Source organism: Amphiura filiformis, chromosome 5 (assembly GCF_039555335.1).
Source record: "Amphiura filiformis chromosome 5, Afil_fr2py, whole genome shotgun sequence".
In the NCBI taxonomy this organism is placed as follows: Eukaryota; Metazoa; Echinodermata; class Ophiuroidea; order Amphilepidida; family Amphiuridae; genus Amphiura; species Amphiura filiformis.
In genome coordinates, this window is record NC_092632.1 from 49,056,093 (window position 1) to 49,071,288 (window position 15,196).

At 34.5% G+C, this 15,196-nt stretch overlaps 1 protein-coding gene across 3 annotated transcripts in view; it reads right to left on the reverse strand.

Annotated features, from left to right (window-relative positions):
* The window catches only part of LOC140153296 (MAGUK p55 subfamily member 7-like), a 70,406-nt gene that overhangs the window by 17,150 nt on the left and 38,060 nt on the right, over positions 1-15,196 (reverse strand). For 2 of the 3 annotated variants that reach the window (XM_072176009.1, XM_072176010.1), the window contains exons 6-9: positions 12,010-12,091; positions 8,838-8,923; positions 7,465-7,536; positions 5,875-5,904 (exon numbers count right to left, since the gene is read on the reverse strand). In XM_072176009.1, coding sequence (XP_072032110.1) covers positions 5,875-5,904; positions 7,465-7,536; positions 8,838-8,923; positions 12,010-12,091 — 270 coding nt within the window. The remainder of the gene's footprint in view (positions 1-5,874; positions 5,905-7,464; positions 7,537-8,837; positions 8,924-12,009; positions 12,092-15,196) is intronic. The other variant, XM_072176011.1, reaches the window with a different exon arrangement.

Genomic DNA, 15,196 nt, shown 5'->3' on the forward strand with positions numbered 1-15,196 from the left:
TTGTCATTTTCAACCCCTGGGATAAATTTTAAAACAAAGAAAATTATTCAACAGGAAATTGGAAAGTTAGTGTAAATTATAACTAGGACAAATATGGATAAGCAAGGATGACTGTTGAGAAAGAGCAGAGTCACTTTATAAAGCAGATGAACTTTCTCCAAGTATTGATTCAGAAATGTGTGGTGCCACTGCATGATTTTACAGGATATAACTGCATTGAAGCAGTTGTAGCAAAGAGGAGGTCAATATGCTTTATTTGTACTAATTTCTGGCTCACTACATTTCATTTCAAATGAAAATGTGTACAAATTAAATCAAAGAACTAATCTGGATCTGGAAAGAGAACCTAAAATCAGTCTTAGAGACAGACAACAGGAGGCACTATCAGTATCATAACCAGGGTTTGTTTTTAATCTGTAGAGAAATTGTGTTAATGCTTCTGATATTGCATATAAGAAGGTAATTGGTTTTTGATTTTGAAATCACCTTAAGTTGAGGTTATTTTATGACCTTATATCTCACTGCTCAAGGACACTTTGCACTCAATCAGGAAAGAAGAATGTTCTTTGAATGAAATTGGAATTAATTATTTTTTTCAAAACCCAGTAGCTGAAAAGTAGCTTGTTTCTTTTTTATTGGAACTGGAAGCAATTGATGGCTACTCTCTCCTAAACTTGATCTCAGGTGACCAATTGTTAACTAGACCAACACTATGGGGGAAAATCTCCCATCGTTTGAGTTTCCCATGGGAATAAGAACTGACCAAAAATAAACAAGTTACTTCTTCGTAGTAGAGGGTCAACAAGCCACTTTGATCAAGATGGAAGTCATGGCATCACAAGCCAAATCCGTGAGCTAAATTCAGACTGGATGTGACCAACATGTCGTGTTAGCTTGTTTCAAATGAATTTATTGCACTCAGACGTCAGTTTAGTACAAACAAGTTTGCCACTTTAAATGTCACCTCAGTCAACAGCTCAGCAATTAATGTAACAAGGAGTACACCATGGAACTCATTTAGGTTTAAAAATATCAAATCCAGCCAATGACCTAAACAGGAGATTGTATTCCTTGCTTATGTGTCACTTACAGTGGGCGACTTGTTTTGTCATGATTTTTAGAGTTCCTTATTCTTCCTCCAAACACTTGGTATCCTATCCACCAGACACCCTATAGTTTCATGTCTTGTAGCACAGACATGTGCGCAGCTCAGGATTTCCCAAGTCAGAGGGCCAAGGTCTTAATTCTGATGACTGATACCATTAAAAAGCTAAAATGAATAGACAATAACATTAATTACCTTAAAGTCCCCAGACTTTGCACTATCCCGACTGATGGACTAGAGAGGGGTGGGCATGTCTATTCCTGAGCAGACTACACTGTTGTAGCTCCACGCTTAATTTCAGTCTGATCTTTGACAGCAAAGGACATGGTTTATGAATAACATGAATTCTATTGCAAAGTGCACTGGATGTTAATTTGTTTACTACAAAGTCTGTGAATATTTTCTGGGGTATGTCAAGGCCCAACTGGAAGGAGAGGTGGGACACTTCAGGATGTTTGGTCCAGTCTGACTACTCCTTCACCTTACTGTATTGAATGACGCATATCAATGTCAGTACAGATTACATCACTTGCTGTACTTTATAGTAATACACACTATCAGTTCATTCCATGATATGTGCCTTTTGTATATCTTTGGTACCAGAGCAGATGATAGGTGTTACGATTTGTGATAGCAATTGTCATGAATTCCACTCTCCCGTCTCTATTTTGAATGGTTGTGGTTTACTGTTATGTGTGTGTTGTACTTTTATAGTTTAACAAAATATTCTGTATCTTCAAATATATATAATATTACAAAATTTCCAGTTGAAAACCAGTTGGAAACAGGAATCAATGTGATGTGGTCAAAGGTCAATGTTACTAGAGTGCTCAAAAACCAAGATGCAACACTTGCAAGCTTTGGTATATCTTTCAGATAGGCTTAGCTATTTCAAATATTGACCTTTGACCCTCAACTTTATTGCCTAGATCCTGTTGATTCCAGTAGAATACCTTACATATAAATACGCTTACAATTTTTTTAAAATGGTAATCACAATTGCAAAATTACACTTGAATACACACAAGGGTAGCGCTAGGTCCAAAAGCTCGGGGTCCCTTGGGACCCACGAGCTAACAGAAAATGCAAAAATGGGGGGTCCCTAAAGAAATATCGGGGGTCCCAACTATAATTGTCTAGTCAATTCAATCTATTTGTGTGATACCATAATTTTTTTTTTTTGGGGGGCAGGGGTTTATTAAATATTGTATATTTTTGTTTTTCTTTCATTCTTTTTTCTTTCTTTACTTTCTTCTTTCTTTTTTTTTCTTTCTTTTTTCTTTCTTTTCTTTTTTTTTTTTTTTTTTCTTTCTTCTTTTTTCTTTTTTTCTTCTTTCTTTTTTCTTTTTTGCTTTTCTTCTTTCTTTCTTTTTTTTCTTTTCTTGTTTTTTTTTTAATTTAATTTTTTATTTCAATCAAATTAGTATAATTACCTAATATTTACCGGCCGCCACTGGCTGCCCAATAAAATACTGCCCTCTATTGTCTGAATTTGCCAGTAAACAATGGCAGCCAGGCCAGCCAGAGATCTCGCCGTATTTTCGCGATATCACAGCTGTTTTGCTGTCAAATTTTCACTCACAAAGCAGTATTACTGTGCATAAATATTAATTATTGAAGTAAATTAGGACATAATTTGGTATTTCAGGGGTTCAGTTGCTTCGAAAATGATGTGCATAATGCAACTTGAGGAAACTTTTGAGCCTAGTTTTATGAAACCTGGATATGGAAAACAACATGTGGGAATTTTTGTTGCGTACGACGGGACGCAATAACTCACTGCTTTTGCAATATTCATGCGTGAGATTCGGGTTTTGGTGGGTCCGGGACGCAAAAACGCAGCCTAGCGCGACCCTTGAATACACATACTTATCAAAATGCAATTCCAATCAAAAGAATACTCTCATTTTTGACATTCATGCATTTTTGTTAATGGCTGCAAATAACTGTCCACACATGCACAGCAAATAGGTCACTCACTGCAAAAACTTAGCATTAATGAAAACAAGCTTAGCACAATGGTTAAATATTACAGCAACATCGGTTAGAAGTACACAGACTCTAACAATACTAACACTATTACTTTCAATCTTTACTATGGGGGACCACCTGTTAAATCCTTCAAGTAACATAGCCTATACACATGGAGACATCTCTGCTTTTATCTCGAGATTATAAGCACCAACTTCTTGGATAATTCAATCGCTAAGATTTCCATTAATATCCTCCATGTAAAAAAAATAAACTGCATTTGTTTCTTACAAAGCTGTAAATCATTTCGTCGTTTTTTTACAGACTTTAAATTCAGATGCTAGCCAAATCTGAGTGTATATGAATTCCAGTAGATGTAGTTTTCTTGATGATAACAATTTGCTTCAAATAAACATTTCCTGATAGCCGATGGTGGAAATTACAAACTTTTAAATACACTTTATCGACATGCAGAGCTTGCATGAAACAACTAAATAAACTAGTAAATGAGTAAATAAGAAAAAAATGTCATTTACTTTTGACACCCAAACATGTGAGACTAACTTATCAATATTTTGATAGCATAATATATAAAGTTGTGATTAAAAAAGACCCTGCCACTAACTTTTCTTCATATATTCTACCAGTATAGAACACCTTCGAATAAGGCTTTTATTCCGTCCCATGTCTTGTATACAGATTGCTATCTTACACAGGCAATTCTGTTTTTGATATTGACCATTTTTCTTCTTAAGCTGAACTTATGAATCTGTTGGTGTGAAAAGCTCAAGGTTTGGTTTTCATTTCAGGATGTCAAAATTGAAATCCATTTTGGTAGCTAAATGACTGTATATCCCTTTAAAGACAGACCTGGATCTTAATTAAATGTTGATAAATATTAATTATAATTACTAACTCAAACAATACATTTTTACAACCACTACCCTTTCAATGGGTTCTTACCAACTCCAGCTTTATATGGGATTTCCAACTTATCGTATATATGAAATCAATTTTTTATAGCAAACTTGCGTGACAGGATGAACAAAATTTTAATGAATTCAGTATTTTGCCATTGGCTAACAGCTTCTGTACGGGTTAGATTACAGTAGTATTTGATTATTTCCCCAGGGCAGCTGTCAGGGCGAGTGTCTCACTATTTGCAGATCCAGGGTATAAGGGGATCATAGGTGGAGGATGATTTCTGGACACCTTGAGGGCAAAATAAATTTATGGCAGATCAAAGAAAGATTATATCTAGATGCCTTCAGGAGAAGATTCTATGTCTATTTGATTAGAGGACAACCTTGGGAAGAAACAGTAAAAAAAAGCTTTCAAGTTTTTATGAAAATTTCACTGAAAATTCACTTTCACTGAAAATTCAATTTTGTTCATATTTGGATCTTTGAAACACAGATTTTACTATTTGAAACACAATGCATACATTACATTTTATTCATACATACTCGCTATATAACGGCGCGCGTGATTGGTTGAGAGCCGGGCATAAACAGCGTTTATGCTCGGTGTCCCGGATGTGAGATCGCCGGGTAGGGAAAACGCAGGGAAATCGTGTATTTTAATAACTTTTTTGTTATTATTTTGATGAAATAAAAATCACAAAATGCCTCGGGCATAAACAACCATTTAGTCATGAAAATATATGAATGAACCCCTAAGTCATATATTAATATATACAAAAATGTGTGAAATCAGGTTGCTTAAATTACTGTTTAAGGTTAATGTTGCTGTCTAGTTGACTTTCTCAAGAGTATCATTGTTAAGACTACATGCATTGTATGACAGTTGACATCACCAAATGACCAAGTATATTGCAGGCACAAGCATAGATAAGACAAACGGATGGGTCCTTGTTGCTGAAATCATTCAGATTTCATTACTATATGAAATAGAATAAATTGAATAAATTATGCAGGATTGAACTTACTAAATCACCGTTAAAGTTAAAGAAACTGGGAAGGAAAACAGATGTTTTTCTGACAAAATCAAAAAGGAATGAACATATTCACCAAGTGGAAAACACATGTCCCAATAGAAAATATGGGTGTGTAAACACCAGCTATTGACAAGATGGTTGTCATATTATAATTTCAGTCCAAAATTTCACCCTCAGGGGAAAAGTGAGGAGCATCTCAACTTGCACCAAATATGATAAAACATCACACTACATGTAGAATTGGAATTTTTGTATATTCACTTTAGATTAAGAATTGGTTGTATCCTCTAAATTAGAGATATGTTTGCAAAATTCAATTTGCAAATTCACTGTCCAGGGCACGACATAACCCAGCTGTTTCCAGGATCAACTGTTTCACACTAAATACATTCCGAACCATGATCAAAATGATCGCAACACAAACCCAATGGGTTTCTAACATGTGTGCAAACAACCAAGTGTGAACCAATAACTAAGGAATTACTACGGCAGCAAATTGCAAGTGGAATGACCGTAAGTGTGTGCACTAAGCCATGTGTCATATAATCCAATATAATGGACACATTGTATCATAATTCCACAATGCCTTAGATCACTCCACTGAGACACAATTATAGGGTTCACTTTTGCATTTCATAAAATATTTTTCGATTTATTTCAAAATGTATTTAGAGGGAACTTATAAGTTGTGAACCTTATATATTTATGACTGAGTTTTGCAAACAAGATCCCAGAGTTATACTCATTGAAAAGCTGTATTCTTAAAAAGGTTAAAAGATGACAGCAAATTGTCCCATCTAGTAAGCTTATCTATGCACTCTACACATCATGCAATACACACCTGTTTCTTAACACTACGAGGTATTATCCTCTGCAAACAAGCCGTTATAAAAAAATACAAGAAAAATTATGTATGCTAGGTATAAAAAATCATAGGACATGCTGAGAATTGGGAATTATTATGCATCACTTCAGATTGTCTGTCATCCAGGGGGGTTATCTATGGTAATTCCATGTTTTATGTTTACTGACATTACCTTTTGCTATTTCAGTTGCTGTATTCAATAACTTTTAAGTTAAAAAAAAGTCCATAGGGGCGCTTATGGACTTTTTTCAAGTGGCATCAATGAAATGTGTATAAATTATCACCTAAACCTTCCTAATTATAAATTTCAATTCATTGTTTTAATAAGGCCCATCAAAAATTGTTGTGTTGCCCTCAAGTGGGAAAATAGGGAAGATTGGGTCGGTCGGTTGATTTTTTTAAGACCTTCAGTTTGAAAAATCCCCCGAAATATTAAATAATGCTTCTTCCATAAGGGACATTTCAATTTTGGCTACTGGATACTTGTTAGATAATCAATTTAAGACTACTCTTTCAATAAAATATTAATTTTAAGTGAAAAAAATTGATTTTTTTAAAACAAATCTGTAAAAATAGTCATTCAAAAACACAAAAAACAAATTGCGACCCAGATTTCAGGATATAGGGTCGGTCGCTGAAGGCAACACAACAATTTTTATTTTTGGCTAAGTGCCCCCAAAAGTAACTTGACTAAAGTGCCCAAGGTACTAATCAGATCAAATACGGTACTCACTCGTATCACATGGAATTACCTTTCTGTTTGCAAGTCTGCTAATCAAGAATGAAGTTCTTAGCTCTTTGACAAACCCCTGTGATTTCTCACAACATTAGATTCAATCAACGGCAAGACCAAAATAATTGAGAATTAAGGTAAAGGTAATTAAAATAAACAGAGGAGTAGAAAATGCAATGGATCATCTACAGTGTTCGCTTATTTTACATCACAACGGGATTTGTAGTTAAATTAGGTAACATTCAGAAGTAGCCCCTGTGGCTGTTTGTGTTCAACATGCTGTTGAAAGGGTACCATTGTTTTCTACCATACAATCACTGCAAATTTGGTAGACAATAGAGAAACAAAACAAGTGCACTATAGAGGAGCATACCAGGGGGGGTACTGTTGATTTCCAGTGACCGAAGGGATTGCAAAGATTTGTTTCACACAAAACACACAATCAGGTAAAATGTATGTTTGGAATCATGCTTAGTCTAAAACTTTCCCGTGCATGTTATGTTTGAAATGTACAAATAATGAAGTCTTTCATACAATTTGATAAAGATTCCTTTTCTTCCAAAAGAGGAAGGATGAACATATTACTGAAGCGAAATGTTAGATGTTTTTGAAAAAAATATTTGGATTTCAATAATCAACTTACTGCTATAATAATTTATTGGAAACAGTTTAATTTGTTTAAGTTACACTTACAAAACTGAATGTCTTTATTTTTGGCTATAAAACTTGGTCACATCAGATCTACATGTATGTTAGCGCACAGCATGACACAGGAGGAAATTCACACGATTAACGAGTTATCAAGTTATACGAATAGGAAGATTAGTAATTACCTGTCCCTCTAAGACCTTTCTGCTCAGTTCTGCTGGCACAAGTTTAAAAGTAATAGTACCATCTATGGAAGCCTGAAACAAGAAATCAAAAATAGGATCAAATTATACAAATATATACGAGTAGAACTACAAGTGACAACAATGATTTAGAAAAAAATATTGACAAGTCACTTCAATGATCATCATTCAGGATTGCACTCAACCTTAAAGCCTCTTTTGACAGATTCACTTCTTACTTATTCTAAGAAAACTATAGCGGTTGCCTGCCCCCTTTGAGAGAGTCTGACAGGTAATCCAAATACTTCACTTTCGGCTCTGTACATATTGTGGTGCTTAAGCCCAAAATAGTGACAAAATGATTTTTGTTTTCATATTTTGACAATTCTCTACAGACGTGTTGAGCTGCAAATGCAGATACTTGAATTTCTAAAATAAGATTTCTTCCTTTTCACACTTACTGTTACTGTGTAGTTTGAATATCCTATGTCAAACAAAAACTATTTGAAAATATTTGTCCCTAAAGGTCACATTATCCCAAGCAACCAAAAGTTAATTTGAAAATCAGAATTTATTACATTTTTGGTTTGTCTCATGTCACTTTGAATATGAAAGTTAGCTTCAATCCCGGGTGAAGGATCCAATTGGATTATAGAAATATTTTTTTTAAATAAAAATATTGACAAAATGCAAAAGCTGCCTTTTGTTATTGACCTAATACTATATCATATCATGAAAGCACTATCTGTAATAGTTGCCTCTTGTTGTTGAACTAATACTATTCATATCAAACAGTACTGTAAATGTTCGCCTAATGGCGCTATGGGCTCCCTTGAAATAACTGGAATTTTAGACACAAACTAAAAGTGCCCTCCCATAAAAAACCCACCAGCAAATAAGGGCACGTACCCTTAATTCTTGTTGGGATTCCGATTTTTAGAGGAGGGAGCTCTCTATTTGTACATGAAATTTACCCCAAGGCAAAGGAGACCAGGTGCACCATTTGGCGAATGTTTAGGGTATGTGTAATAGCTGCCATTTGCTGTTGGATTTTATATCACAGTTAAAGATGCAAAGTCTGTGTTAGATAGAGGTTCTTAAGATGTTGCTAAGTATCTTATGAACTATCACAAAGGACTCATGAGATCACCATTTGATAAGCTTTCAGATTCTTCATCATATGCAGTATCAAAAGCTAAGGCAAACATTGTACATATGACATTGAACTAACACAAGACACTTTTAGCAAAACTTTTACTTTTGGCACACGGTTAGGAACTTGCACTCTTACTACTTCATTATGATTCCCATAATCATTTACATTGTGTCAGCAGTAATTCTCTGAAAAGCAAATTAGATTATTGTTGGTGACTTACCAGTAATCCAACCACCTCATCCGGGTCTTTTCCTTTCACATTAATACCATTTACTTCATATATTACATCACCTATATGTATAAGACCTGTACAATGTAAAATATGATATTAATGAGACATTAATAATAGCAAATTTTAATTTCATATTGATTAAAATCAATGAGTTTGCCCTTTGTATTATATAATGTCCTTTACATGACAACCTTGTCTGGACCACTAGCTATCAGCACCTAGTTCCACCTCAACCTCCTACACAAGGTTTTTTGTTGCCTTATAGAATGAATGTACAGATTATGAGCAAAATGAAAGGCTACGAGGCTTGTTAAACATATATGGCAAGACTCTAAGGTCCGTATGCACAAAAGATTTAGACAGGGTCTAAAGTTAGACCTGGTCTAAGTGGAATTTAGTCTCAGAAGAAATTAAATTTTCCTTTACATTTGTTTAAGTTATTTTGTATTATTTTTGAGCTTTTTTCAAAAATCTTTAGAAATTGCTAGCTACTATTAGAAGGAAATAATAGTAAAGGATCATTCCTGATGTAACTAAATTCCACTTAGACAAGGTCTAACTTTAGACCCGGTCTAACTTTAGACCCGGTCTAACTCTTTTGTGCATACGGACCTTACTAAATGGGTTACTAAAGGAAGGGTGTGCAATTGTGCAGTGGGAACAAAATTTGCCTATGATGCATCAAGTTGAAGTGGAACCCCTGTTGACTTGGTCGGGTAGAAATTGGATTGATGTGGAATTAATTGGTAACATCTATCAATTCAAATCTCTACTATTCCTGTGAAGGAACAGTGAATATTAAGTTTTCAATGTGGCTTAAAAAGTATGTATGGCATGTTGCATCTCAAGTTAAGAGTAACGCCATGTTGGATTTCGCAGTGGCAGATTGAATCACACACGCTTAATTCATTCCATGGAGCGTATACACACACGTAGGAGGGCGATTTTGTCTGTACGTTGGTGACGCAACCACTTAAATGCACCGATTCAAATCTGCTGCTGAAAATTCCAACATGGCATTACTCTCAACTTGAGATAAGACACACTATAGCTTAAAAAGGGAAGGGTGCGCATAACTGGATCAAACTAATAAATTCTGTGTTGGTTACTCAAATTCAGCCTACCCACCTGCATCATTCCATACCACAATTGAATTACATACACACGTACACAAGCCAGGCCTTATTCCCCCTTTCCTGTAAAACTGTAGGTCATCTTTACCAAATAAATCTGCAACTAATTTGATATGTCAAACGGCATTTCATTTTTTGTCATTACACCATTGATCATCAACCTTATCACTATGGATCATGAATGATAATGACTGATTCAGGATCGTCAACTAGCTCAAAATGAACGTCAATTTAAATCAAATCCATCTGGTGTTGTTGCTGAGGAGTAATGCTTCTGTATAGGAGTGTACCCAAAATTGTGGTGCTAAACAAATACTAGTTATGACTCAGTGACAGAGTGGTTTTCCCTGCACAATTCACTGAATCTTATGAACTAACTTCTTTGTTTAAATGAAAATCTCAGGAGGTTCATCAGGAGATCTTGAAATTCAAAATAAAGTTGAGATTTCATCTTTAGAGTATTTTAAAATCAAACAGAAAAGTTGCATCTGACAAAGATTTCAGTAGTATGGAAGATCATTTTATGGGGCTGCAGCTTTCTGAAGCTTTCATTTGAGTTTCATCTAAGGCTTCCCACATCTTTCTTCTGTACAAAATGTTCTTATAATCATTTTTCTGACGATGCTGAATGAAATTAAATGACTTGGTATAACAAGATTTGAAAAGGATTAAAAATTTGAAAATTAAGAATAATGATTAAAGTAAAAAGAAATATTTCAATTCCTATCAGGAACCTTGATCACTCTGGGTGTTTCTAGATATCTCTTTGCACTTTAAGCTTTTCTACTTTATGAATTTGTTAAAAAAAATAATGTCCGTCTGTCAGAGCCCTTACAACTTATTCAAACTATGAAATAATACCTGGAACAGGTGAATACAAAACAGTAAACACTCCCTTGCCTATATATTGACCAACTACTTTGTATGTTGTTTGGATTTACAAAACCATTTCAATATCAGAATATTAATTAGTTGTCATGAATTACTTTCATAAGCCGTGATAGTTGACCTACAATTATATGAGGTATGTGTACGTGCCGATAACAAGGAAAGAGCAATACACAGAAGACATGACGTCAATCCTAACTTACAAGTCGGAAAGAAACTATCTAAGTATTGATCCTAACCTGCCTGTGTGCTGCAAACCAACACTTTTGGGCACACAAAATGTGACCCGAAAATAATGATTAATTCATATACCCTATTCCCAATGAAGCTGAGTAAACTCTAGTAGAATTTATAAACAGTTGTCACATTTTGTGTATGTCTTGTTAGAATTCCAAACAAGGATTACAGGGATGATGTATTTAATGCATGTGTATTTGAAGCAGAACTAAATTAAGTTATTTAATTTTGTACTTTTGTGTGAGCATAGCCTAGGAATGTGGTACTCCCTTACATTTTATTCTTTCCATATGTAAGCCTATATGAAGTCTTCAGATCCAAAAAGCAATATATCCATGCGTCTCAATTTGATATGAGATTATATATATATATGCAAATGTAACTGTCAAATATAAAGAACATTATAACTAAGAAAATATATGCTGTTTTTGATCATAGTTTAAAAAAATATACAATGGATTTCTCAAAGTAGGTCAATTTAGAGCCAGCATTATAGGGAAGATGTAACACAAAACGCCAAAAGTTTGCAAATGGCGTACATCGTGTTTTGCATCTTAACTCTTCAAATGTAACAAGACCTTTTACAGACTTCACCAAAAAATCCTACAATTTCCTAAATTTCAGCATGCTCTGACCTGGATACCATAGCTGAATAGCTGAAATATACATATCTTATATCACTGAAAGAAATATATTTTGCATTAAATATACTTGTTTTCTCTTTTTGGTTAGAAGTCAAATAACCATTCGCCCATTTCACAGTACCCCCATATTCTGGTTCCATTTCCATTCATGTATGCTGCCGGATCGAGGCTCTCCTTGAATATGGCGGAACTGTGCATTGGGCGGAACTGTGCATTGGGCGAATACTGTTTTGTTTTGCTTTGTTTTTAATAACCTACCACTTCTATCAGCTGCTCCTCCATGCATGATTCTGGCAACTACTACTGTTCCTACTTGATCATCGTATTTTATTGTAGCACCCTGTATTAAAGTGTAAAGCAAAAGTAAGACAAAACATAATGAGAAATACTCAGTAATTAAACTTTGTAAAATGACCTTTGCAACTACCACTAAACTAACATCTCATAACTTTAAAGCAGGAAGATATACATCCACAGCTTCATCCTTTGACGTGCTCCAAAATATTGTTTCAAAATAATATATTGAAATTCAGTAGGAAATATCCTGACTGGAAAGAGTTGTGGTAAATTTTACAAACAAAGTGTCATGGTGTGTTACTCAGCTGTATAGGTACCAACAGCAAAGTTAACGCCATGGGCACTGCCGGGCAAATCAATTTCAGCCTCTAAGACCTAGTTTCATTGGTTACAAACTGGACTATATCATGTATTAAGAGAATAAAAGATAGGATTTTGTCTTTTGCCTATCCAATATCATGTCATAATGGATAGGCTGGCCAATATTTTGAGTAGTAGTTTCTTATTCAGTTAAAGTATATTTTTTGTAAAAAAACTGCTTTTTCCATTAAAAAAAGTCACAAACATCATTGAGGATCAACAAGCATACTGCCGTTGCGTGGTGGCGCGCGCGCTCTTATACCACTATTCACTATTGTGTGATATTATACACCTGAAAACCAATCAAATTACATGAATTCTTTACAAGACACACCCACTGAATAAGAATGAGCCAATCAGAGATATGGAAAGAATAAGCAGTAGGGGATTAAGCTTTAAAATGCTAAGGGATCTAAGAGCTTTATTTTGATTGCTTACACTAGCTCCAAACAAAAACACCAACCTGCTGTTTTCCCCCCTCCTCTTTGAGCCACCCTGTAATATTAGGGACCGTTCACAAACACTTGTTAGGGGGGCCTGATGCAACACGGGGGGCCCTGAAAATATTTGACCCTCCTAATGGGGGGCCTGAAAAAAATGACCACAAATTTTCCTGGGAAAATTGAGTTTATATGCTTTTCTATGGGGTTGACCCATAATTTTCATGTCAAAAAGGGGGGCCCTGAAATTTTTGAGGTCTGTAAATGGAGGGGGCCCAAAATTTTTTCGTGATGAAATTTTTTGCATCAGGCCCCCCCTTACAAGTGTTTGTGAATGGTCCCTTAGCAAGAACACACACTCCTTGCAGATATGCACTTGTAAAAAAAACACCATAAATTTGACTGAGAGATGGTTAATATTCACTCTGTATAATAATAGAGTTATTATCTTGTCTTGCAATCAGTCAATGCATACCAATCAATACCATCTGGGCATTAAATATGTTTACATTTGCAAACAAAAGTAGGATTCTTGGCTTCTAAATAGACTCATTTAGGGAGTACAGTTTTAAGTAGTTCTTGTGACTGGCTCCATAATTCTTTGTACTTTAAAATTGCTTTCAGATGATGGAAATCGCTGCTGACCGCAGATTCATTTTGAGTTATGAATATTTCAGAATGAACACTGTTAGCGCTTTGTGTGTGTATATTGTTATAGGATATTCTGAGTTAAGACTATTCAAATCTTGGCTTATAAAAACTGTCTAAGAAGATTATAATTTGTTATAAAAAATCAAATAATCTATTTTTAATAATACCCACATTGGCTGAAAATCTGGAAAAACAAGTTTTTAGTGCACAAAAGACTACTGATCGTAATTTTGGAAATTGCAGAATATTTTTCTTTCAAAAATACTGTGAATCATGAATTCTAACACAAACAAGGTAACAGTTTTTCGGAAGTGAAAAGTGACGGTTATAAATGAGGTTAATGACTTAATTATTTTTGGGGTACTGTGAAATATCTTTAGAACATTTTGCTTTAGACCCCGGAATATTTTCCACTTATAAACTGTTATAATTAACGTGAATGAAGTCATACAATTAGTGAAATATCGTAGTTGACACCTATTTTGGTTTGTAATTGAGCTCATTATCAAAAATGTTTTCCTGTGTTTTTTGGGAATTTAATGTATATCTTCAATGCAAAAGGTCAAATTTTTCATATGGAGGGATTTTCCTCCCAGTTACATACACTTTAAGGTGGCCCTATCGGCTAACACAAAAATTTAGATTCTCTTTCAATTTAAATATGTTAAAGCTCTTACCTTGTAGATTACAAAACTGAAAATTTTGTTTCAATCGGACATAGGGTCTCAAGATATGGCCTGACAAAATGGCGCGAAACCAACAAATTGGCAACAACTTTCTTTTTATTTTCTATATTTTTGACAAGTCCAGTTGCCAGGTAATTTTCTAATTATATATGCATGAATTATGCAAAGTAAAGTTTTCAGAAAGAATTAAAAGAGCTATGGTACTGAGGCTTGGTACATGGGTAGTACACACAAGGTGCTACAAAATTACGGCTGCGTTTGGCAAATTTCAATTTGCATAATTAATTAGGGCCACTAATTAGAAAAGTTGATTAGGGCCCTAATTAATTATGCAAATGGAAATTTGCCAAACGCAACCGTAGGTTTGTTGCATTTCATGTGTACTACCCATGTACCAAGTTTCAGTGCCATACCTCTTCTAATTGTATCTGAAAACTTTACTTTGCATAATTTATGCATATATAATTAGAAAATTACCTGGCAACACTGCATGCCGAAAATAAAGAAAATAAAAAGAAAGTTGTTGCCAATTTGTTGGTTTCGCGCCATTTTGACAGGCCATATCTAGAGAACCGAATGTCCGATTAAAATAAATTTTTCAGTTTTGTAATCAAGAGAGCATGGACTTTCACATATTTAAATTAGAAAAAAATCTATATCCGATAGTGCTACCTTAAGCACATATCATTAGATTTATACAGTTTACTTTGAGGACTGCTAAATATCAAAAATATCAGTTTTTTAAAAGTTGCCATAAAATGTGTATTATATCGCAAATTTCAAAAAAATCTAAATTATTTGATATCAGAAGGACATTCCTCATATTTAGATTGCAATTTCGTGTGTGTTTGCTGTGCTCTCAGGTCCCACAAAAATATACTGTGCAAAGGTGGGTGACCTAAGGAACAGAATATCATTGCCTTAGGACGGTAACTCATTTGATCATACAATACTTCATCTTCAAACTCGATATTAATCTGTTCATTTCAGCTAATCAAAATTGTTTCCCTA